A 26,884-nucleotide genomic window follows, 5' to 3' on the forward strand; every position below is an offset into this window, starting at 1 on the left:
GTGTGTTGCCGAATCAGTAACCAGCAAACATGACGGCCAAGATACCATTTCATACTGACATAAGTCTTGTATTGGGGACCAAAATGTAAATGTATGACTTTGTAACACTAAGCTCGAATCGCCACTTATTACTGTAGGCGTATGCTATATCTAACAGCTTTTGTAGATTGCTAGGATATATAGCCAAAGTGAAATTTCATTAGCTAGGGTTGGATTTCCCATAGCTAAGGATCCAATCTTTGCTCCAAATCCACTATTCTCTAACTGTAGCAGCAAGTCATTTATAAATATTGTGTACATTAAGGTTGACAAAACACCTCGTTGTCTCACTCCTTGGCCAATTGAGAACCAATTGAGAATATTTCCCATTGACAAGAACTTTACTCTGTAAATTTGTATACATGTAAAAAAAATTATCAAAAGGGATTTACCCGTAATTCCCAACATGAATAATTTTAAAAGTAGTCCTTTGTGCCACACGGTATCAAATGACTTTTTGTGTCAGCAAAATCTCTTGAACCCATGTTTACATTATATTGTACTGACTGCAACAGCAAAAACACGACGTTATGCAGAATAAACCTTTTTGGTAACCATGTTGTTGTGAACTGGGTATATTATAATTAATATCTTTGAGCCAAGTTACCAACCGTTCATGAATATTTTTCTCAAACGTTTTGTAGATAACAGGCAGTAAAGTAACAGGCCTGTAACTTTCGAGGGAGTTCTTTGATTTTCTGTTACCTTTATACAATGGTATTACTAACCCTTTTTTGTAATCTACAGGTATGTAAAATTGATCAATCATCTGAGTAAATAAATAGTCATACACTCAATGAGGTAGTCGCTGCCATAGATCAAGTGTTCATTGCAAATTTGATCATGGCCCGATACTTTTGATTTCTTTAGACTTTTAATGATTTTACTTATTTCGTTTACACTGATACTGATCTGTAAGGCCTGGATATGGCCTACTCTGTAGACCCCAATGACCCCGATTTAATTCTCACTCTATAAATTCATAAACGTTTCCGTCAAAACTATGGCTAAAATGTGGCGCGTGAATGTCCTCATAGTATCTGGCAAAGCCATTTGTGATGGAATCATCATCACGGACATAAACTCCAAAAGTTGATAGTTCCTGACAAAATTTATATTGTTCTCTCTCTTAACATTGATCATTTTCCAAAAGTGTCTTACATCGCATTCATGTGCTTTTTCAATTTCTTCATATACCTCCCCCAAATAATTTTTCCACAGCCAGTTTTTGAACGTTTCTAAAGTCTCTTTTCTTATCTTTATATTCTCTGTAAGAATTATATTGACTACCCCTCGGCCTTCTATCATTTATCCAAATATATCTAGCTTGTCTTTGAAGTTTATGTGCTTCTTTGAGTTCATTTGTGCCCGTACAATCTATCAACATTGTCCGAAATAGTATCTATTTCAAAGGTTTTCAGGCGATGGTCCAGCTCAGTTTGATAATGTTTCAAGATATCAGCGTCTAATGTATTCCAAGCTGTTATTTATCTTCATAGACTGTCTGAAGTAAGGATAGCGATGTGGTCTGATATCACGTGCTCTTCGTGATCTGAAACAATGTGCACACTTTGTAATCTACCTATGCATTGATCCGACAGTACAAAATGACCAATCATCGTTCTTGCTGGGGTGAATGTATAACGGGAACCAGTGCATATTTTTTAATGTCCAGCACTTACTGCATTGTTATATCGCATGAACTCAGGAAATACGCTATCTTTGTAACATCTGAAAGTGTCTGGTTTATCTACTGCATTGGAATCATCAGTAAAATACACGTCACCCAGTTTTGAGTACTGATCATACAGATTTCGAATCAACTCAATTTTCACTTTGTAACAATCTGTGCCATACAATAGGGTCGGCATATATACACAAAAAATACATACATTTGCATATCTGGAAATTTGAATAATATGCCAACAACTCTGTCACTATTAACGTCTAACGTCATCTGAAGTTAGCATATCTCATGAGAGAAGTTTTGCTGAAGATTGCAACTCCTCCTTTACCACATTTTATTAACGTGCTATCAGAGGAAATATCATCGGACTTAGCAGTGCATTTATAATCAGAACGAATAGAATCGTAAAATGAAAGTATATGCTGCAATAGTTTATGTTCATTCATGCAAGCAAGCTACGTCAACACTATATTTATCCAGCATTGCACTACAGTTAAGAGCAGAGGATATAATTCCTCTAACAGTCCTGCTCAGTATATTAAGATTCATATTAACTTGCAATATAGGCATATTAATACTTATGCATTGTGAAAGCGGGACTAAAATGACAAAGATGACAAAACACATTAAGCATTCATGTTTCCTCGATAAGCATTGTTGAAAGCTCATTAAAAAATTTAATAAAAATATCAACAATTTCTTTAATTCATTGACTATAGTGAATACTCGTGGTGGTAGAGTAGAACGGATCTAGTAATGTTATCGGTTAACTCATTCTGATGTTCCAAATGTAAACACTATCATTGTTTTCTTCTATTGTTTGGTTGTTTCTCAATTGTTTCTTATTGTTTCTTTGTAACACAAAACCACGAGCCTGTGACTTTTATTCTATAATGAATTTAGCCTATGCTTTCCCAACATTTCATTTTAACGCTTAATAGAGTCTTCTCAAGTCTCTGGAACGTTAGAAATGTGATTATTGTTCAGTGTAATTATTATAGGTATGAATTATTGTGAACCCTTGGAGGTCACGTTTTACGGAATGTAATTACTGATTTGTCGACCTGAGACATTGAGATGGTTCTTAATGATAAATTAATAGAATTATGATAGCAACTTTCCAGCTTCAAACTCTCCCGTAGTGAAGTATATCTTTAAATCTTAATGCGCTACCGAACTTGCATAGTAACACTTATTTGGTGTTCAGAATGTGCATGTAACTTGATGAAACCGTGTTGGGATTATATCTAGCTACGACACTAGACACGCTCAGTGATGTTTGTCTACATAATGTATTTCATCAATGTCATATCATAATGCATTGTTGTTAAATGAACACAATTCCGTTACAGTGTCGACTTTCTTGTGCATTCTATTGTTAGGCGACTTTGTCATTATAACGACTATATACCATCTGTTTGCGGTAGTTTTCCGCTTTGATGTTTTCTTTATTGAAATATGGTCAATGTTATTATAAAAGATGGCTTGTTTAAGCCTAGCACTTAACCAAAATATAGCTAAGTCAGGGCAAATAAAATGTAATACATTTATTCGCACAAGCATTAAAAAGCACATACATCCACAATACATCAAATCATACCTTACATGCATATTGTTTTCACATCTACGGTTCCTTGAATGTACTCGATACCGGAGAAGGGTATGTGCGGCTTACAATGACTGAACTTTGCACCATAACGTATACATCACAAAACACATTTATGGTGGATTGTAGAGTTAGCGATTTTCCTTACTTTGTTTTCCTATATGTTCTTTAAGACTGATATCCAGGATTGGACTTAACATGTTTAGAAGTAAGGATGCTTCTATGGATGAGGATTAATTGAATTTTAATACCCCCCCCCCCACACACACACACACGAGATTGCGGTTCTGAAGGGACATCACGCGTAAGAACACGATTCAAGTTTCAAGAAATAAGTATGTTAATTATTTAGTCATGAAAGAGAGATGAATATATTTAACAAATTAGGCATCCTGTCACTATTTATTGGAACAGGAAATCTGACATGGTCGTTATGTTTTGAAAACTCACCAGGATCGTATCAAGCTTCCACAGTGTAGCATTATTTAGTTATGAAGATGTAATAAATACAAAAGTACTATAAAAACTCCATATAATCCTATAATAAAATTAGTTTAGCGTCATTACAGCAAGATCGGGAATATGCTAGTGCAGAAAGATATCAATGAAATTTATTTATCAGTGCGATTTTGCTGTCATTGTTTGTATAATGCCCAATTATGTCCTCAAATAATAAATGCAGTCCTACAAATTAATTGTTGTTACTTGCTCAAACATTTTAACATTTTAATGACCTATATAGTTTTAAAATGTATTGTGTAATAATTGTTTCATATGCTGGTCACACGACGTGGCGTTATTTATTGAATTTTCTGTTTGTAAGGCAAACATTATATACTGGCATCTAATCATTCCACTACTCAATGCACAACCAAGAAATTAGATTAGCAACTAAAAGCTCATCAATTAGAGTTGGGGCCCCGCTTGGTCAAGTAGTCTAAAGCGCTCACCGTTCCGGAACACTGCCATCTCACTTTTCTCTGCGTGTGTTCGAGTCTTAGGCACGGCTAACGTAGGTAGGTGAGAAAGCTTGCTAGTAACGTCTCGTAGTTCAGTTTTTCTTACCGGGGTTTTCCAGGGTTCTTTCTCCACTAGATATATTAGGTTGACAAGAATCACGCAAACGATGTAAAGTACTCAAGCAATGGAAAATATTGGTTCAATTATTTATAACGCCGTGCCATAAGCGAATAGCCTATAATTGTGAGAAAATTTCCGAAATAGCGCTATATAGGAAGGTAAAGCTAGAGTCTCCGTAAACTGCGTTACTATTTTGATAAGGGAAAGATCCCAGACTTTAGAGGACGCCGTAATATATGTCTAATGAATTCACCCTTCTAGAGATTGCGATTGCTGCTAGGGACACTATTTATTAAAGGTCACAAGAAGTCAATTGGTACGATTTCTTCGCTATGTTCTGGCGTGAATCAGGAATCGTCATTCCTGATTTATGTCCTTGACTATCTTTTATATAAAGATTATTAAACTTGTTAGTAGTATGCCGATTTTTTCAGACTCAACGAAATAAACATGTTCATATTCCTTGGGTACCAGTAACATTGATGTTTGAAATGACAAGATAAAGAATAAAAGGGATAAATAGAAACAGGGGAAACCAAATCTGATCGAAATCAGTTGATTTGTGGAATATCTATCTATCTATGTATGTATCTATCTATCTATCATATTATATTATATTATATTATATATATATAAATAAATATATAAATAAATATATATATATATATATATATATATATATATATATATATATATATATATATATATATATATATATATATATATATATATATATATATATATATATATATATATATATATAATCTTTGACCCAGAACGGAAACGTACGAATAGAAGGAAGGAATTACGATCTTCGACCAGCGGAGACTGACGTTGCGTTGAGAAACTTCATGGAAAGTCCTAATCTTCTTGGAACAAAGTATGTTCTGCAGGATCAAGGACAAGTGCAAAGAAAACTTCCAGCTGGGAAAGGAGGTTTGAAATTAACCTGTTTTATCTTAAACATACAATGTTCAGCAGCAGCCTTGTGTATCTTTATTGCAAAACCTTGCTGGTAAAATTCCTTGCTGAACACAATTACGGCAATAAAGCGGATGAAGAAAGACGTATACAGATGACTCTTGGATAACGATTGTACGATAACGTTTACGTGATATAATTAAAATTATATGAAGCTTATTGTATTTGTTGTACGTGCTTTATTTTAATGGCATTGTCATCTCCTGGATTAAGAGAACAACAAGCTAAAAATAAACTAAGAAAAAATTAGTCTTCTCACGAGGAACTTCCATTTATGTCCATATTTGAATTTTGTTTTAGCTTAGGATAGAACACAACTCCGAAATACAGGAAAACCAGACTCATGTAGCATTAGATATTTGTATCTGATAACGATTGTCTCCTCTTGCAGACGAAGCAAACGTTAATAGAAGAAGGGTAGAAAAAGAATTTATAGAACCAGTTCAAAGGTTAAGGCATGGACAAGACAAACAAAGTCATTTTCTTCGCCAAGACGCTAAGTTGTCCTCCCGAAATGTAGCAGGTTTACATGATGGAACCACAAAAGGTGAGAGCAGTTATACAGCAACAACTGCACGTAAGGCTGGCAAAATTATCAGAGGATGTCTAGATAAACCCAAATAATATTGGTAAATATGTCAGCATTGAATTCTGTTATTTTCTGTTATATCCCTTTATTACTGGATTATTATTACATTATTACAAAACTAAACTTTAGCATTGAAAACAAAGAACATTTTACACGGAAACTATTTTGAAGTTACATCAATGTGTTCTATATTAAAAATGCAAACAAAATACATATTTCAATTATTTATTGTTACTAATGGCTATAACAACGCCAATGAATATGCTTTCTCATTTGAAATCCTATCCACAGATGAGGTTCGCAACCTAAAGAAGATCTACTATGTGGAAATGGGCATACTGGTAGATTCTGGGATTTGGGACTTGTGAGTATCTATCTATCTATCTATCTATCTATCTATCTATCTATCTATCTGTATGCCTGTATGTCTGTATATCTCTCTAAATGTCACCCTTGTGCATGACTAAATGCACACTGCATTTCCCTCTGAGTGAACGTATTATTATTTCAGACATACTAAACCTCTCGAAAAGGGACCCACATGTTATAAATAGACAAAACATTTCATGAATTATACAAAACTAATATAGGTAGTGCATTGATTAAACTGTAAAGAGTAGCATGTTGAGGAAATCGTAAGAAATGTACGCTTTCGGCTGTACGACTTAAAAATATAAAAAAATCGGCGTAAAATGCTTACAGTGACCATTAACACACACATACTACATACGCTCTCTCACTTGATATATACATCTATCTGCCTTAATGATGCTCTCACTCTGTCTCTCTCTGTCTATATGTCTCTCTTTGGCCTATTTTCGCTGGTGCAAACATATCTTGGTCTGAAATCAGACACGGAAGGCAATGTTTCAGCGTTACTCAGGTCTTCTTCGAAATCGCTGGCATGTATTTGAGCCAACACTTTTCTCTTCTTGAAATGGTATCGATCTTTTAATCATGATTACAAAATTTCTTTCGACTACACTTTACACGCATGGGTCTCTGTGTATAGGAATAGTGCTCTATAGTCAGAGTATTTATTTTGTTCTCAAGCAGTCAAGATGGAGGAGTCAAGACTTTTCGACAGGCTGCTCAGAGCTTTGCTAAAAGTATAACTCAGAGATATAGGTGTCAACAAAAATGACCCTTAAGGAGTAGTGTATATTTAGGTAAACTCGAACACTGTTACTCAGTCCAGCTCGATTGAGACAGCCACTTGCAAATGTTTTCCCATTTTTTCCCAGTGTCCAGTACCCTGAATTTAACAATGTTAGGTTTCTGTTATAACATTCTAAACGTTTTACGATTTCAACACAGGATTTCACGATGACACTCAAACATCTCCTATAACTACTTTCATCTCCAGCCAGTTCATTACCTTCTAATAAATGAACTTCCGGAGTAGAAAGTGAAGTTATATCTCTTTTAATTGCTGGTCCCGAAAAATAAGTATAGTGTAAAATTAGCACACTGGAGAGGAACATTAACAGATATGCACTGTACTCCGTGGCTTCGAAGAATTTCACTAGAAGTCTATTTAGAAAAAGGCAAAATATTTAACAATAAAAGACTCAGAAACTCCAGTGTTTCTCAGTATTTTAATACATGTAGATTTGGCAAAATCACCAACAAGTGATTCTGAACCATTCAGCATGGATGGTTTATAATTCTCCATAATACAATCAGACAGGTGTTTACTAGGCTCCAGCAACTGTATCTTTTCCAATATATGACCGTGAGCTTGACTTCTTAGAACCAAGAATATCTGGAACACTTCTGTCGTTACATTGTGGCCTAAATCCAGCAATCAGATATAAGTGCCTTTCGTCTAGCAAAAATTGCAAGTAGAAAGAGATAAGGATTTCAGATCTGTCTTTTGATAAATGTGATTCTTAACTCTTATACCAGTTTGAAACTTGTAAATAGCCGCACAAGTCTGAAATGGTGTTTTAAAAAAACCGGTGGGGAGGAAGATTTATTCACAAATTATACTTTGTAAATCAAAGAATATTCGTCAGCTGTGTTAGTTGTCTTTTCTAACGGTTCAAGTCCTTTATTATCGGGGTAAGATTTGACGTCACTGCTAACAAAATTACTGAACCCATTAATCAATTTGAGTTCTTTGAGTTTATCATAGTGTTTGTCAAACATTTTCGCATGATACCATCTATCAAACAATCATTCTTTCTCCGAGGCAAACTCAAAATCAATCTTTGGAGTTTCTTTCTACAATTTCTAAACCTTCGACTTTTATTTCAAATCCGAACAACTTTTATCAAGGACACCCTTTTCTACCAAATAAAGATTTTGGACCCTCTGTTTAATGAAAGAAGCTCTTGCTTCAGCAAGTTCATAATGCACGGCAAACTCACGTAACTCGTCCTGGTTAAGGTTTCTTACCCCTCATGTGTAGGATCTTCAATAATCCACTTTGGATGTTATTATACAAGCTTTTTAATATCCTTACAAATCTCCCAAATGTGAAAAAAAAATACCAAAGATTCAAAAATTTCAAACTCAACGTGAAATTCAAATTTCTAAAAGTAATAAGAATCTCTGAAATATTAAAGAAATTTATATCCCTGAATTACGTAAACGAAATTTCAATCCCGCAAAGACCTGAATTGGTTATTACCTTCTTGGGATTAAACTACTTAACGACAAAGACCAAATGCAACATGTCCCGATGTTTTAAGTTATAAAATGTATATCCCTAAAATAATGTGAACAATTACTTACAGTATTGGATGAATTCCTTCAATTCCTAAACATGTTTTATCAGTTTCAAGTGAATCAGGATACGCTCCGAAATACTCCTCATAAAAACTCTAAATTGCTTATGTGCAAACACCACAGATGACTCACTGTTTTAAAATCCGAAAGTCTTTGCTCGAGTTCAAGGTAAATTCAAAATGTTAAGTCCCAAAACGTCTTTTAATGTTTCCTGGTAATCTAAAACCTATCAGTATATGGTAGTCTTTTGATAAGTTCGCAATATACCATTATGTGGTATTGTCTTTTAAAATAAATATTCCGAGTACTGCAATCACAAGGAACGGTTGTAAATTTAAAAGAATAAAAAACGATTATCAATCTATCTCTTACAAGACTCATATAAACTCTTAAGAATGAGAGTTTTTCCGTGTTATATTGCTTATATAAAGCTTACTTTAAACTATAAACGCAGTAGCTAACAACGCAGTTTCTTCCAACAAATCACTTAAGATAGCGAAGTACATTTTCTGTCATCAAGTCATTAACGGCTTTTCCGGTTTTAACAATCGCATTGACTAAATGAAGTTTATAAAAGTATATTACACCAATAATATACTTGATAAAGATATACTTAACACAGTCGTCTTTGCAAATAGATAGGTTGCTTGTTCTCTTTTTTGATTTCCCATTTTACACTCCTATTGATTAGAAAATATGAGACATATTTATGGTTCAAACATAAAAGATGGTTTAAATGAAGAACGTAGAGCACAACGAACAGACCATGAAACGTGTGGAAATTATAGACTAAGCAGAATGAAAAACCAGCAAGAGTAATTCAAACATTTAAATTTACTTTAGATGAAAGAAGTCATTATTATGCTTTAAATATAATTGCTATTACTCAAAAGCTTGTTTTTATCCGACATCTCGCTCTCTCTCCTTTCGGTTGGTCTATTTTGCATTAATATTACTATCATTCATAGATCCAGAAACATCGTCGTTTGATAGTCATTTGTACCCGTATTTTAACCGTATCTTGTTACGATGGTTGAGAAAGAAAGAGAGATGATGTGGTAAAACTGATATGATGACATACCATCCAACTGAGCTAGAGAGACACTGGTAATACTGGTATGATGATAGACAAACCAACGAGAGAGAGAGAGAGAGAGAGAGAGAGAGAGAGAGAGAGAGAGAGAGATGTTGTTTGGGTAGAACTACCATAAAAGCATTTGAGTTATTGTCAATTCCTATATGTTTAAGTTGGAAAATTAGTCTGATGCCTGACCATCAACATCGTGAGAGAGAAAGAGAGACTACGTGTGGTCTTCCAACATTATAATTTTGATAAAAAGTCGGGTTGTAGAAGCTTGTTGTAGGTTTTCATGAAAGAAAATAATCTGTAAACATACCACTATTACGACCAAAGTTCTTGTTGGTCACTTGGTTACAGATCAGTTTCAAGGGTTTCATCAAGCCCACATTGTTGTCTCTATGCAACAATTTACTCGTATTTTCTCTTTTATGCACGAGAGAGAGAGAGAGAGAGAGAGAGAGATTGCTGCTCATACTGCAGAATAAAGAATGTAGAAGTGTTTGTATCATTATTATGACCTGAAATATGAGATACAGCTGACTGACGTCTGCTCCGTTATCAGAGTATTACATTGTTTTTCTGATTCACAGACCACAGTATCTTCAAGAAAGCAGCTTCCGTCCACCATTTGGTAACATGGGACGTAAATGTCTTTATAGAGTGGTTGGCCCGAATATGAATTCCGATTAGTAATGAGAGTCCCGTGTTCGAATCTCTTTATATTCCGCGCGATAACATATTTCTAGTGTATCAAACCTTGGCTCATTTCAGACTTTGGAAACTTCAAGTGTCTTTTGATATTAATTCGCATGCTGTCGGAAGATATGATAAAGTTTGAATCCATGTAGATAATTAAAATCGAATATTTCTGCGGATTTAAATCACTAAGCAAATGTCACGACATTCAGAAACAAAACGCAGCCAAAATGCATCCAATTTGGTCAAGTAAGGTCCTTATTTTAGTTCTTTCCTGAAAATGATAAAATTTATCAAATTCATATCGGAACAATTTACGTATCTTGTGGTAACACACAAGAACATACACGTGGGCTCACTCATTCAAATACAGATAGAGAAAAAATATTAATTTCATCTCTACTTGCAGGCATTCATCGCTGGTACAAATCTCGGATGAAGATGAAAAAGAGGTTCAAGTGAAAAAAAATATAAGAGAATATTTTTCACACATTATTAACGGTGTAAGTAATGAATGCATAAATGTTGAACACTTTAACATTCCTTTAATATCCTTTAATTTGCATACTGCAGTTATGAATCAGACAGATGATTTATGAATGCAATAATTCTTGATGCAGTAGGACCAACAAAACTCTCTTCATAGCCTATTTAAGGATTATTATTAAGTTACTATGATGCTTCTCACTTGATTAAATTCTGAAGAAAAAGAAAGCATTTCTGTAAGTTTGTTGATACATGGCTGGTACCAATCACTGATGAAAATGAAAAAGAGGTTCCAGTGAAATAAAAATATAATAGAATATTTTTCATACATTATTAATTGTGTAAGTAATGAATACTTAGCCATAGAACACATTAAAATTTTGTTAATTTGTATGCCACATTTTAAATCAAATAGATGGATCATAACTAGGGCTATACAAAATTTAGTAGGACCTAAAATCTCTTCTCATACAGTAATTCAGGATTATTACTAATTTACATGGATGCATCTCACCTATTTAATTCTTCAAGAATAAGCGTTTCTATAAGTTTGTTGATGCAATTAGAAAGCAAACTTCCATGAATTCTCCTCTCTAAATCTATGTTAAAGGCTCTGCTATCACCTTGTCTCTTATGTAACCCGGTATCATTTGTAAATAAAAAGCCCCTCCGCAACCCAGTCTCATGTATGAATTTCTCTTCAGTAACCAGGCATTGTCTGCAAATAGGTACCCTCTGTAACCGGCCTCCTCTGTAAACAGGTAAATCTGTAAGACGGAAATAAATATCCCCAATGGGCAGTTATAAAACTAAGAGTAGTTTTATATACAAAAGCAGCGAAAAGTAATGATATTACTAATGTCCCGTTTAGAAAGGTAGCATCATTATTTATATTTAATAACCCTTTGTTTGGAAAGGTTGATAAGTAAGTTTGGTTTATTATTCTTTTTCATCGTAAAGAAAAGCATATACATATAATAACCATGCATTAAAACCATCCTAGATGAATATAACTTAATTTTGTCATAGGTAAGCCTCCTCTACAAAGGAATCAAAGATGATAGTATGTCAATCACTGTCACCCTTCTTGAATTTTTCTTGTACAAGGTAAGTAGTTATATGTATTCATTCGTTTTTTCTGTATGCCTCTGGGTACATGTGATTGAATGAGAAAACGGGATTCCTGTATGCTTTTGTGTGATTATGGTAGAGTGTGAAAACGAACTCCTGTATGCCATTGAGTACCAGCGATAGAATGTGAAAATGGAATTCCTGTATGCTTTAGAGTACTTGAGGTAGGGTATGAAAGCAGGATTCTGGTATGATTTTGAGTACTTGTGACATAGAGCAAATTCGGGATTGCTGTAAGGTTCTATTTATATTGTATCTGGGGAGTGGACTTTGATGCTAATGATGGCGTCTTTAGTTAGGAAAAGGGTCTGTAAAAATTGTTCTCTTGATATACACAATCCTTTAGATAAACCAGCTGGAAGTCTGTAGGATACATGAATGAAAAGGTTGCCAACTAGTTTTGCTTTAATTAAAGAATATTGGACAAAACATTTGCATGTTGTTAACATTAATCAGTATTGCTTAGATCTTTAAATATCAAAAGGATGGTGATAAAACTTATGCGCACCCACCTATATTTTAATATCCATATGAAGTTCTGAATACAGCGTTAATTGCATAAAACGTGGCCACCCTAGATAATAAACATTTTCATTATTCAGAATATAAGAAATTCTAAATGGCGAAGATATATCTTCCGTCAGGAATACCTCTGATTTCTGATAGCACGAACTAGGCAACATTTTTAAGATCAAAACAGCTTCATATCTGTTGGATTTAAAAGTGAAAATTTCATATCACAGCAATTTATAACATTTTCATTGTTGCATTAAAACATCCCTTCTACATATATTATATGTAAAAAAGAGGGAGACAGAGACGACGTGTACAATTCTGAATTTGTTTTCCTCGTAACGCAACACGATGATAGGTTTTAACATATTTAATATAAATACATTGATGCTTTTTCCAAAGCAATAAAAATATTTTTAAAAGTTTATGAGATCAGTTGTCAGTCTCTCTCTCTCTCTCTCTCTCTCTCCTTGCATTTCTCAAACTTCTACCTTTGTTCATTCTTGTTTTATTTATGTGTGTGGGTCTACCCTTTAACAATGATGCTGGGAGCATACGAACCGTTCTACAGCTCCCCCTGCTCATGGAAAACACATTACAAAAGATGTACTATCTTTCTCGTTCGCTATTGTCGTGTTCATTTAGATTCCAAGTTAGGAACTGCACTGAAATAATTACTTCATCGTATTGCAATTGTTTCCATTTCGCTTATAAAGGGAAATTGACTTCCCGTAGTTAATAGTTCGTATTTCATCTGTTTCATATCTTGCTTACAGCGGGAACAAGACTTTCCACACAATGTGTCTGTGGTATTGAGAGATGCGGGAAAAACATATATTGAAGTCACTGAATATCTCGATGATCTACGTCTATGGGATGTGGAATACTCTGAATTCTTTGCACCATACGATCACGCAATGCTCTTTACGAGGTAAGTATATGTAAACTGGATATATCATTACGCTGAATACGACCCAATTACGCGTGAATAAATTTCAGACACGTGATCAAATTACTTTTTCTGGTCAAAGTATGTGACTTTTCACCATGTACTTTCTCAACGCCCATCAGTAGGAAATCATACAAAGAGTGGTCACTTGTATTCAAATGCTTTGCAATAAGATATTCATCTTTTCCAGTTCTAATTTTTAAAATGCTGTGTTCTGTCGTATAAAGAGTCTTTGTGGTCATGGTTCGTTTCACGTAAGAGGCTGATGATAATTCGAAATCATTGCCACATTTATTTTCTTCATTGGTGTTTTGATGTTGTGTTGTGGATTAAACGTCATTTTTCAGCAGTTGATAGGCTATACAGGGCGGCCTGTATATATGCCAACAAGTTCCGACCGAATGCATCATTGCTAATGGATTGCATTCTCACATACCTGTGTTGGCCTAGCCTGAAACGAGAACAAACGCAGGCATACAAGAGATGCCATTGAACTGTAAACAAGAAACATATTTGACGACTCGTTAATTCGAGTTCCCTTTCTCTGGTGTAAGACAGCTAATTGTGTTTCAAGCGGACTAAACTGCCCCTTAGGTTCTTACCTCAACTGAAAGATATCTTTCATGGATTTAGAAGGTTGTCTTGTTTCAGTCGCACAACATGGTCTGTTATTTAAAAGCTAACACACACACACACACACAGACACACACACATGCTATTTAACCGAAAGTAGAAATAAATCTAGTTTCGAATTTCTCAAAACTTAAATATTGTCAAATGTTGATAGGATGCTATGCATCATTTGTTTTCGCAAATATCTATATATGCAAACAAAGCAGATCATTCATATATATATATATATATATATATATATATATATATATATATATATATATATATATATATATATATATATATATATATATATATATATATATATATATATAGATAGATAGATAGATAGATAGATAGATAGATAGATAGATAGATAGATAGATAGATATATAATCTGCCTTGTTGGAAATGTCTTTAATGTTTCTATCAGAAAAGGTGTTACAACTCATAACAACGGAGCAACTTTATTGTGTTTAAATTTACTGGACATGAATGTCGATTTAATGTTATGTATGATGATTTATTCCACTTGGGTCACTCGTGTGACAGGTCATGTCACAGATATTGGAATTAGGACAAGTTTATTCTACTGCCACCATTTAAATTATATTTTCTTCTTCAATATTTTTTTTACATGAATATTATTTCAGACTTCATAACAATGAACATTTTTAATATTTCATCATGCTTCTCTGACAAATTGCTTTGGTACCCCGATATTAATGTTATAGTCTTGGCCGTAAAGCAAGATTAAATATTGCTGCCAGTTTGTAAAATACTGCATGTTGTATAAGTACATAACGAATATTATTATTTTCACTTTTAGACATGACTTGTTTAAGGATGCGCTTTATCATAACTCTATAATAGGTAAGTGCAATCTGTCTGTCTATCTGTCTGTCTGTCTTGGTTTGTCTATCTGACTGTCTGATAAGAAATTACGGAAATAAGAATAATAAACATTTGCCGCACATATTTGTAAGAATTATAATGCGTACCAGAGGCAGAATTTCTTATTTGGAGTCATTAAAGTCAAAGGCACCTTTAAGTCTTTATCGTATTAATTAGTCGCAAACCTGGACAAGGGTTATGATGTGTTCTGTTTTCTTGATCTTAAAGAAGAATAGGACTGTGTCCTAACATACAAACCTCTACTGGTTGTATCGGTCATGCTTTGAAATATATGTTCGTTTACATCTGTCCTTCTCAGCGAAAGACTAGTAAGTAAAAAGTTATACGTATTTTTGAGCGTTTTCATTTGAAAATGTTTGTAGAAGTTTACACAGTAATACCTTAATTGATTCAGTGTGTGTGTGATTTTGATTTACAATATTGCTTTAGCAATTTTTCAGTCATTTTTCAGTCATATCGCTATAATATCTGTAGTGTGACAGTTTTATAGTGATGTCTAGTATTGGGACATCATGCCACATACGTGTAGCATGATGTCCCATCCAGTCATATTATCCTGAAACCAAACCGACAAGTCCTAACACTAACGTTTTAATGCTGAGCCCCTAATGAGGCAGCTGTTAGTGCCATTTTAATAAGTCTTTAGTAGGACTCGGCCGGGGTTTGAACCCGCGACTTCCATCAACCGAGACGGACGCTCTAACCAATCTGCCACTTTAATTGATTAAGAAATTTTGCCCATGATACTTAACACATCCATAAATGATCATCAATTTTAGAGACCGTATCATACAGATAAGAAACGCGTTTCGTAATAAGTAGCAATTGTTCGTATGTGTCACTGACAGCATTGATTGTCCATACCTGTGACAGTACTAATTGTCCCTAGCTGAGACGATGATAATTGTCCAGGTCTGTGACTGTAGTATTTGTCCGTACCTGTAACAATAGTAATTGTTCGTATCTGTCAAACTAGTACTTGTTCGCACCTATGACGGTAATAGTTGTACGTACCTGTTACAGTTGTCCATGTCTGTGACAGCATTATTTGTCCGTATCTGTTTAGCTTATTTTGGTTGCACAAGAAGGTGACAGTTGTTAAAAAGTGACTAGAAGTTTTGATAATTGTTAGAAAGTTTAGGATTGTATCTACATATATATATATATATATATATATATATATATATATATATATATATATATATATATATATATATATATATATATATATATATATATATATATATATATATATATATATATATATATTGTTTTAACACCAAGCACCATTTCAATATATCTTAGCATACGTTTGGCGTAAAGAATCATTTATAATTATGTTACTGTTGTAAAAACATTAGGTTCTCGGAATGGACTGTACAAATTTGACATTCGTATCGGAGTACAGTATATAAATCTTGCATATGTATCGTATTGGACTGTACACATATGACATCGGTATCGTAGTGGACCGCACGGGTAGGACATCCGTAACGCAGTAGTGTGACCAAATGTGACACACATATTGGATTAGACAGCACAAATCTAACATCAGTCTCGCAGTAGACTACATAGATCTGACCTCTGACATCGTATGGAGTACACTGTACAGATGTAACATATGTATCGGAGTGGACTGCACGATTCTGTCATACTGTCAGATAGTTGCACTAATCAGGATAGCTTTCTTTACTAGTGTTGCATTGTGTTTTTATATCATTATTTACTATGTATTTTAACACAGTTGTTCTGTGCAACCTTTCTAAAAATTTCAAAAAGATCTTTATGGTAGCCGTGAATTTATAGACCTCTATAGAGCGAGTGCGTGATAGATAACTTTGTCCATTATGGCGTATTTCCTAGCCTTAACGATCTAAGAGAATATTTGAAATTAATCCGCAATATTTTCAAAACGATTGAATGGATTTTAATCTATTTTTGGTATTTATTTTCATTCGCTTACTGGCATATTTATTCCAGTAAGGTTAATGACAAAAACGTTTTGTTTTATGTCAAATTACCGTGATGAAACTTATTTACCAGTGGCTACTTGAGATCGAATCGGGCGAACTTTCTGGCACAGTTTTCGTCGTTTTGTCAGCCTATAAGTTTTCTTCAAACCCATTTTCGTTCTTAGATCATGTCTCGTTAACAATCCCAGGATGTTTGAAAAGGAAATATACTTTCAGTTCAAGTCATGTTTAAAGTGGTTTTCCTCAAAACTCTTATTACGGACTCTTGGTTTCCACCGTTTGCCAGTGGTTAGGGTATATATCCAGTGCACTCTAATACTGATAGTTTTGCTGGCTGTTTATTACACCATAAACATAAACTTCAAGTCGATCTCAATAAGGCAGACGTTTGGTGTCAACAAAACAGAATGCTTATTAATATGATGTATATATTACACACGGAACAAGTCAACGTCTATTAACCAACCTGGAATTGCCTCCAGCTCTTAAAGACGAGTACGTGGGTAGTGCGAAATATCGAAAACTCCTTGGTATTTACATTGATTAACACCCGAGCTGGAAGTTACATCTTATATATATATATATATATATATATATATATATATATATATATATATATATATAAATCTATATAGATATATTCAATGGCCATCAAATGAATAAGTCTCTTTAAAATTACTGTGCCAAGGTAGCTCATTTGCTGCAGCAAGGGATTCGTAATCCAGAGGGGTCGTTGTTACAATGCTCCATTTACTCGACATGAAGTAGCCAATTGGTTTGTGACTTCCTGGCTTCTAAACTGCATTTGTTGATTTGTGCTTTTATCAATCGAGTCGGGCACAATCATTAAATTTAACTCTTTAGTCACACAGGCTCGGGTCAGTAAATATATTTCTTGGCATTGGGTTTAGTCGCTATAGTTATATTCACTCTTTTTTATATAAGTCAAGCATGCATTAGTGCATTATTTGAGTCAGTATAAGTTGCCCATACATCTGAAAGCAACATCATCCTATAACAATGTATTTGTTTCATCTAGACTATTTTTCTTTCTCCGTTTAGGTCGTTCCTTCGTAGGAAAGGTGTGTGACCTTGGAGAAAGAATATCGGTTATTCAGATAGGCGATTATTTTGAGACTGTAAGCACAGCAACACACGAACTGGGGCACAAGTAAGTTAACTCCTTGCTCCCTAGCTGTTGTTGTTTAGGGGTTAACGTCATTTTTAGAAAACGATAGGCTATACGTGGCGGCAAGTAAGAAGAAAGAAGAACATGAGAAAACCCCGGTTAGAACCACCAACCCATGGGAAGCCACTGGAAAGCTTTCTCACTTACCAGCATAGGCCGATCCCGAAACTCCAAGGCGAGAGCGTTAGACCACTTGGCCACTGGTGGCCCCGCCCTAGTCGACCCTTGGAGTTAATATTCTTTTCATTTCATGTACGCAGTGTTGGAATCCTGATTCACTCACGTGCAACTATTTGTGGCTGCATATACATGGTAGGTGATTTCTTGTGGGTTTTCTTGCTTCCTATATCTCGGGAACCAGATCACGGTTGTGGACACTACTTACTATATGATTAGCATAAGATACCGAACCAACTGTCCTTCCAGACTTGAAGGAAATCATCAGCATACTTCTTAGGGTAGTTATATTCATCTTGTCATCTTTGTTTTCACTGCTTGAGAAAATTTGACGTTAATTGACAGAATAGCTGTGAAATGTTGACGGAAAGTTGGTTGAGATATACTGCAGTTAAATAACTTTATAAACTGTATCTGCTTTATAGTACACGCAATAAAATTATCAACCAAGACTCCAGACGGACACTTTGATAGACACTGAACCGGCCGGTAGGATCTAAGTAAACATTCCCACCTAGCAGACTCTTTAGACTGGATTCCAGTTTCGTTTTCTGAAAGAGGACTTGAAGTGATATATGGTAACAGTGTAGTTTTGTGGAACAAGTACTGATAAAAAAATATAATTGAAAGCATTCTTAAAATACAAATATTTTCAATAATGGAATGCAGAATCCGACACGTCTTACTAAATATATGAGGTACGGGATAACAAACCATGATGATTCCATGGAATCTTACTAATATTACCGGTAAATGATCTTAAAACATTAACTTCCAGGTGTTTTAATCAGAAATTACCTTATGGACTTTGTCGAATACATGATAATTCTTTAGAAGAAAAGCAATAATCAATTTGTGATACTAGTATCATTGGAACGCTTATCATTTAGTTGTTTTTTTTCTTGGTTTTTTTTTACATATTGTAGAAAATGTCAAATTCTGCAATCGATTTGATTGTACATTGTTATTTAGGTACGATCTCACACAGTTTCATGAATAAAATCCAATGTATTTTTAAAATGTGAACGAAAACTAAATTGAGTTTCGTAAGTTGCCTGAAACACATCGCCCTAGACTAAGAGACCAATAAAACATCTGATTATGAAATATACGCTGTGTCCCATGTATATTTATGCGCCTTCCCTGCTTGCTATTTCTAGTCTTGGTGCAGACCACGATGGAGAGATGAACTGCACTGCTTGTCCGGCTGAGGATCTGTATATTATGTCTCCAAAAATGCCACGATTTGAGAAATACATGCCAATCTCAAGAAACCCCTGGTTTTTCTCTAATTGCTCTGTGGAAGCGTTCAAGAGGACACTACGGCACAAGTATGTTCAATGTATAATTGAGACATACAAATTTAAACTTGCATTTGTTTCAGATATTTTAATACGAATTACTAACATGACCAGTAGTCGTTTATAAGGAGCACAATAGTATGCAGCCGATTTCAGAATAAGACTTGTACTTGAACCTCAGTACTTAGTATGTAATGTCGAAATACTGAACAAAAATGCAATGGCGTTCATAGAAAGTATGTATTGCCAGTGATGTCCGTCTGTTATCATTTTATCTAACATATTCATCTACTTCTGTCGTTCTCTCTGTGTTCATGCGTATGTGTTTAGGTAGGCAGCTTGATATTTAGATATATAGACAGTTAGGTAGATATAAACGTAGATAAGTGAGAAAATGAGTGAGAGGACATATTTATATCCATCTGTCACTGTAAACAGGTGATGTTTGTATTTCAGAACGTGTTTGTCCAATATTGGTGGTATCTATGACGATGAGGAATGGACGAAGAATGTGATGAGACTGCCAGGAGAGGTGTATACTCCCAGTCATCAGTGTAAGCTATTTAAGGGACCCAAATCTGATTTCTGTGGGGTATGTACATTGTGCTTGTGTGCTTGAATGTATGCGTATGTGTGTGTGTGTGTGCCTGTATCTGTGCGTGGGCCGGTTCTCAACTTCACGAAAGGGTAAACTGTTGTATAAGCCACGGCAACTTTTCAACTACCTTTATCGTAGGTTTTATTTGTTTACATTCCTTATTCTCTCAAGAGTCCCTGTTTGATGTATTCTATTATTATATTGCTATTTTACGAAACTTGAACGTTGTCGTATAGGTTAGAAATTTTAATTCGTATTCTATTCAGCTTCGAACATAGGTCTGAGGGTAAACTGCACCAATCGCCTTCCCCTTAAGCTCCGACCACTATTGCTTCTCGACCGTACATACATCACCAAAATGACATTACAATGTCGATGGTATAGGCATCAGTTCGTAGCAGACACACCCACACGTAGACCTAGTAATTAATTCTCATTTGTACGTTTATGCCACAGACCATATGCCAATTCAGATGTAGGAAGCTGTTAGTTGTTCATTAAAATATCATATTTCTTTTAATTTTATATTTTTATTTTAAACTTATAAGCTACCCAGTTGTTTTTGCTGATATTTGTGTCTGAAGGACATAAACTGGTGAATGTTTGCATCCCATTAGCAAAGGAGTTTAACAAATTAGAAAGTCTAATCCACCGAAAACAGTCGGATCTGGACAAGCCATCTCGAGTAGTTTTATTCGATACATGTACTATAAAATAAATTTGTCTAATGTATGCAGGTTTAATTACATGTTTTGCTCAAATTAGATTTTCAATTAATGCACTAGATTGTATTTAAGATACATGGAAATTTAAATATAAGTTACCAAATTAACTTGGGATGCTTTAGTTTGCACATGCTACATATGCATATCTGAAAAGATTTCACATATCCCAAACACACACACCCCTCAGTTATGATGCTTTTGGAGAAAGAAAAACGTGACATGAAAAGGACACAGCCTAAAACTTTTATCCGTCGTGAAGCAAACCATGTTTTTTAGAGTCTGTCATCAGCACTGCCTTGGATCAATATCTAGAAATCTTTTTTAGGTTGTGTCTGAAGATATTTGTCTCTTCATGGAGTGTAAGAATCCCAGAACTGGTAAATGTTTGCGACAACGTTTCATAGCGGCTAGTGGAACCAAATGTGGACACAATAAGGTAATCTCTCTCTTCTCTCTCTCTTTGTGCAAAACTATGGCAGTCTTTCGAGGATGAAGCAAGTTCACTATTCAGATTTTATTTTCTAACGTTAAGGATACATTACGAGCAGTAAGGTTTGTTATTGCTTTTAATAAGTTGTTATTATGTTTAATAGGAAAACAAATCATAACGTTGTGCAGTAATATAATAATAATAATAATAATAATAATAATAATAATAATAATAATTTCGACTTAGTACAACTTTTTATCTTTATAAGCTTTAAGCGCTTTGCGATGATAGATAACAGATTAAAAATATATGGCGCAAAGATTTCTAAAAACACAAACCGTGAATTGCAAAAAACATGCTGACAATAATTAAATAAGTCACGATAACCAAAACTTTAATTCTGTTCTCATAGACGAAATAGTTGAGTTTTAAGAGAACTCTTGAATGATAGCACTGTGTCATTGTGTCACTGTTGCATAAGAAGTTAGTTCCACGTATCTGGGCCCTGGTACACAAAATAACGTTGTCCGTATGACCTCGTTTTAACTGCAGACACAATGAGAATATAAATGTTAGAAGAGGAGCGTAAGAGTCTAGATGGATTGTAAACATGGGTGAGTCAGATAAGTGTATTGGACTGGAGCTAGTCAACTATATGAAGCATTGTGAACAGATTATGTATTTGATTCTGGGTCGAACGGGCAGCTTGTGGACGTTACATAGCGGTGAGAGGTGGTATAATCAGATAGTCATTCTAAGGATGATCCAAGCAGCTGCATTTTTGAGCTTTCGATGTTTCTGTGGTGTGTGTGCTGAGATGAATCAGATACAAGTAGTAGTAGCAAATAGCTGTTTCGTCTGTTTTGGTTTTGTAAGCTTCACACCCTCTATCACCTAACACGTTTGATTATTTTAGGCAGGAAGCAACAAGCTATGTGCAATCCGTAGACTAGTAGCATTAATAATCAGCGAAGTCAAAGTTTCCTATAGAAGTAGCTAGAGCCCATTAAGTGTTTTTATTCTTCATGGACTATTTTTTATCTAACTACACAAATGCGTGGCACTATATCTGTGCTCGGAGTTGTTGAAGCTCTTCTTATTCTGCCAACACTGTATTAAATTCGGCCCCTCTAATTGTTTTATCACCGAATTCAGTTTATTAATCGTGTTCAGACTGCATTTATAACGCTGCAAGACGTTCTGAATAGAATATGTACTCATGAATGCGGCCGTATCGAGATTAATTTGTTAGCACCGCCAGAGGCCCAGGTTACTATCAACATAGCCGAACAATAAATCCGATTCTCGTATCTACGATAGTTCTTTTTGTCTAGAGTCCTCACCATCATATGTTGCCGTTGTAAGACAAAGGAATATCTACTTTAAAACACGCGTTTGTGCGGTTCTCTAAGTGATTTCATCTCCCAGCTGTTGTTTCGCTTCGATTATTTTTCACATCGGTAAGACTGAGGGTACATCGTAGTTCATCTGTTCATACTACTAATGCGTTGTACAAATGACACGACAGGCAGACAGACCATGTCTGGAGTCATCACGTCCTTCATCTAAACAACGTTATGATGCTGTTGTTAAGAAATCCAGCTGTGGTGTTGGCTGGAAAATAAGTAGTGTTTTTTAAGAACACCATTTAGTAAGTTTATAGGACAACACTACGCATCTCAATGTATTCAATTAGGCTTGATATTAAACAATTTAGTATGTTGTGCAATAATACACTCTGAAATGCAATCAGTTAGGTTTGATTGATAAATAATTCAGTATGGTGTGAGATAATACGCAGTGTAATGCAATTTGTTATGTTAATTTATTAAAAAAATTCACCTTGTTGTCCAATAATACGCACTGCATTCGAAAAAGTAGATTTGATATAAAAACAATTCCGTACGTTGTTCAAAATAGGCACTGCACTTAAATCAGATAGGTTTGAAATACATATGTCAGTATCTTGTGCAATATTATGCACTGCAACATGATCAAATAGGTTTGATAGAAAACCTTTCACTTTGTGACGCAATAATACGTACTGCCTTGCCATCAATTAGGTTTGATATAAAAACAATTCTGTGTGTTGTGCAAATTACACGTTGCAAAGTAATCAACCATGTTTCACATTAACAGTTCAAAATATTATTCTATAAAACACACTAAAATGGAGTCAAATAGGTTTGATACGAAACTTATTCAGTGGTTTTTGCATTAACACACATGCATTGTAATCAACAAGGTTTTATTGAACAAAGTTCAGTATGTATTGCAATAATACATGCTGCTATGACAGAGGTTGGACTTGTTATGGAACTAATTAAGTTAGTTGTGCAAAAATACGTACTGCAATGTAATCAGTTAGGTTTCGTAGGGAATTAATTCAGAAAGCTGTGCAATAATACCCACTGGAATGTAATCAAGGAGGTTTGATACGTAAACATTTTAGTGTGTTGTTCAAAACTACACACTGCAATATAATCAATTGGTTCTGACAGTAAAGGAATTCAGTAGTTTGTGTAATAATACACATTGTTATGTAATTAATAAGGTTTCACAGAAAGAAACTTTCAGTATGTTGTGGAAAAATACACACTGCTATTTAATCAATGTGATTAGATAGGAAAACCATGAAGTATTTAGAGCAATAATGCACACAATGTAACCAATCAGGGAAAAGAATCTGCCGACGGTTATGGGTTTAAAATCACAATGTTTCCTTTTCTGGTTTCACATTTGTTATTTTATTTATTTATTTATTTATTTATTTATTTATTTATTTATACTTATTTATTTATTTATTTGCAGTGGTGCATGGGAGGACAGTGTGTTTCAAGAAGTGGCTTAACTGACAAACTTCCAGGAATGTTTACATTTAGCAAGTAAAAATGCGGATTGAAATTTAAATCCACATAACATATTTCACTTCATTTAAGGTTTCGTAGGATATTCTCGACTTAAAATTCATATTAACATAATGAGCAAGCAACTATCTCGAATACGTTTACTTCCAAGAATCTAACATAAAAACATTTTTTAAAGATAAAGTATGCACATGCATTGCGTATTGTACACGTACATATACTTTTGTGAACAATATAATAAACCAAAAAAGAAAACCCGCTTGATTATATGATGCTTTACAATGATTTGTTTTACAATTTTCCACACTTTGGTGTATGTTCAGAATGGCCCAGTGCATATGGTGAATAATAAGGTAGCAAGGGGTATCGAGTTCAAATCTAGTCGGAGTGATTTCTTATACCATAGTAACATTTCCGAGTTAGACCAGATGCATTTTCGAAGCAACAAAAGTAGTCTCGACTTCCTAGACCGAGCAGCAACTCAGAAACCTTAACTATATAAGAATATGCAGTGTCACTAATGGCGCAACGGCACGTGTATTTAAAAACGTCAGTGAAATAATTGTAACAACTGAGCAACATATACTATCTTTATTTTCGTGGTAAAGTTCTTATCACTTTTCTTTACGTTCTATATAAAAAGTAGACTGAATCGCACCTTGTGATTTGCGTGCTGTGGAAACTGCGTTCGGGAATCGGGAATACACTTATCGCATGACCTAAATGGATTGTGTCAAGTCAAGAACATAATATAAATTATCATTCATAATGTGTGCGTCAAAATAAGTCAACATTGAATTTAGTATGCATATATCATGAAATTTTCTGACATCTGTATAGAAATCATGGTTTGTATCTGTTGAATTGGATGACCTAAATTTGAAAACCTGTCTATTTTATCATTTACATTTTACACAGACGTAAAGTGCATATTACATTGCTTGATTATGCTATCAAGGAAAAAAATTCAGCTATATTTATTTCACTTCAGTTAATAACCCCACATACAACAGTATTCAAAAGAGCCCTAACAGCGTCAAAACATTTCATTTCTAAATCAATTCTAGACCTCTTCACCTGCTAAGCGAGAGTTGAGTGGGAGGTGCAGATAAATCAATACAATCCACTTCCTCATAAAAATTATTATGGTAGAAGTATTGAAGTGTCATGATGTTTCAGAAATAAAAATAATCTGTATCTCGCACTGTTTTGTGCATGTCAGCTTAGGGTTCACTGTGGTTACGAAAACAGTTTTTTTTTAATTGAATCATCATGATCTTGTGCTACACCTAAAACAATCCCTCTTCAACAGAACACCTGCTTAAACTAAAGTTCAAAGTGAGGTCATAACAAGAACGTTAATCTTTAAAAGATGAGCATAGAAATAAACATAACGAGTAAAAAACAAGTTATTGTATTCATTGTAATTTTAGTCCTATTGAATTTAAAAGAGTCACATCCTAAAACCTGTTATGTCCTCCATTCAAATTGAATCTCCATAAATTTGTACAATAATGTAAAGACTAGAGAGCGGTATTATGATGAACTACATTTAACTGGTTATATTAGTTGAAACAGAGGAAGTCGTCAGCTAATGTTTCGTTTACACTTCTTCTGTCGCAATTTTTATCGACAGAACCAAAAACTAGGAATTCACTTTTGCACCTAAGTTGGAACGAGCTGTCTGCTGGAAGAAACATACATGTTAACGTGTTGGTCATATTTGCTTCAAGCAAGTGATACTAACAACTGCAATGACGCCAGTTATCATTACCTTGGAAAATTTATATATCAAATCAGGATCCATCCTATTAATAAATACATCTCCACACTTTCTGTATATATTGTTACTCCCCACCTTTTAATGCATAATCAAATAATAATGTACAATGGGAAGGAAAATAAAGTCCTAAGTGCAGTAGTTGCTTGTGTTTATTTTTTCAAGGGTGTTGTTGTTTAATATTAGTAAATACGTAAACTTGTATTAAAGATTCTGCAGCATGCATATTCATATTCCACTGTTGAAGGCAAATTTGTCTAAGATATTATAAACGTACAACGATTTTTCTTCGAAATTTGAACTAGCCAGGGCCGAAAAAGGTTTCAGATATACTTGCAATATATCTTTAATTTTTTCAGCAAGATGAAGATAGAACGTATTTTGACCTGTTGCCGGGACTAAATGAGATGTGTTTAAATTAGCATGGGCAAGAAATAAGTGAAAATGCAATTTCAGCAAGTAATGTTACGTTATTCAGTTTTGCATGAACAGGAAGACTTGTAGGAGCATATAGTGGACATGTTTTACGAAAACAAAATTGTACAGAACGAACGAGTGAACCATGAAAGGCTGCTACTCATTATATGGTATAATGAATCTTCAAACAGTTATTAACCAGCTGAATTTAATATGCGATTAAATAACAGATAGAACCATCGGAGGCAGAGGAAACATAATGCATCAACAGCAGAATGCAGGGGGTTAGGAACGTTGAGTTCTACGAGATAAAGTGCTTCAAAGATGTA

At 34.5% G+C, this 26,884-nt stretch overlaps 1 protein-coding gene across 1 annotated transcript in view; it reads left to right on the forward strand.

Annotated features, from left to right (window-relative positions):
* LOC149777527 (A disintegrin and metalloproteinase with thrombospondin motifs 19-like) overlaps positions 1-24,519 on the forward strand; it is a 43,092-nt gene extending 18,573 nt beyond the window's left edge. The window contains exons 4-14 of the mRNA XM_089941400.1: positions 5,189-5,348; positions 5,785-5,940; positions 6,274-6,323; positions 12,008-12,085; positions 13,399-13,553; positions 15,013-15,056; positions 18,134-18,242; positions 19,598-19,768; positions 20,195-20,330; positions 21,387-21,497; positions 24,303-24,519. Coding sequence (XP_089797526.1) covers positions 5,189-5,348; positions 5,785-5,940; positions 6,274-6,323; positions 12,008-12,085; positions 13,399-13,553; positions 15,013-15,056; positions 18,134-18,242; positions 19,598-19,768; positions 20,195-20,330; positions 21,387-21,497; positions 24,303-24,380 — 1,248 coding nt within the window. The 3' untranslated portion in view covers positions 24,381-24,519. The remainder of the gene's footprint in view (positions 1-5,188; positions 5,349-5,784; positions 5,941-6,273; positions 6,324-12,007; positions 12,086-13,398; positions 13,554-15,012; positions 15,057-18,133; positions 18,243-19,597; positions 19,769-20,194; positions 20,331-21,386; positions 21,498-24,302) is intronic.
* The last annotated feature ends 2,365 nt before the right edge of the window (positions 24,520-26,884 follow it).

Source organism: Sinohyriopsis cumingii, chromosome 18, assembly GCF_028554795.1.
Source record: "Sinohyriopsis cumingii isolate HCF-2022 chromosome 18, ASM2855479v2, whole genome shotgun sequence".
NCBI classification, from domain to species: domain Eukaryota; kingdom Metazoa; phylum Mollusca; class Bivalvia; order Unionida; family Unionidae; genus Sinohyriopsis; species Sinohyriopsis cumingii.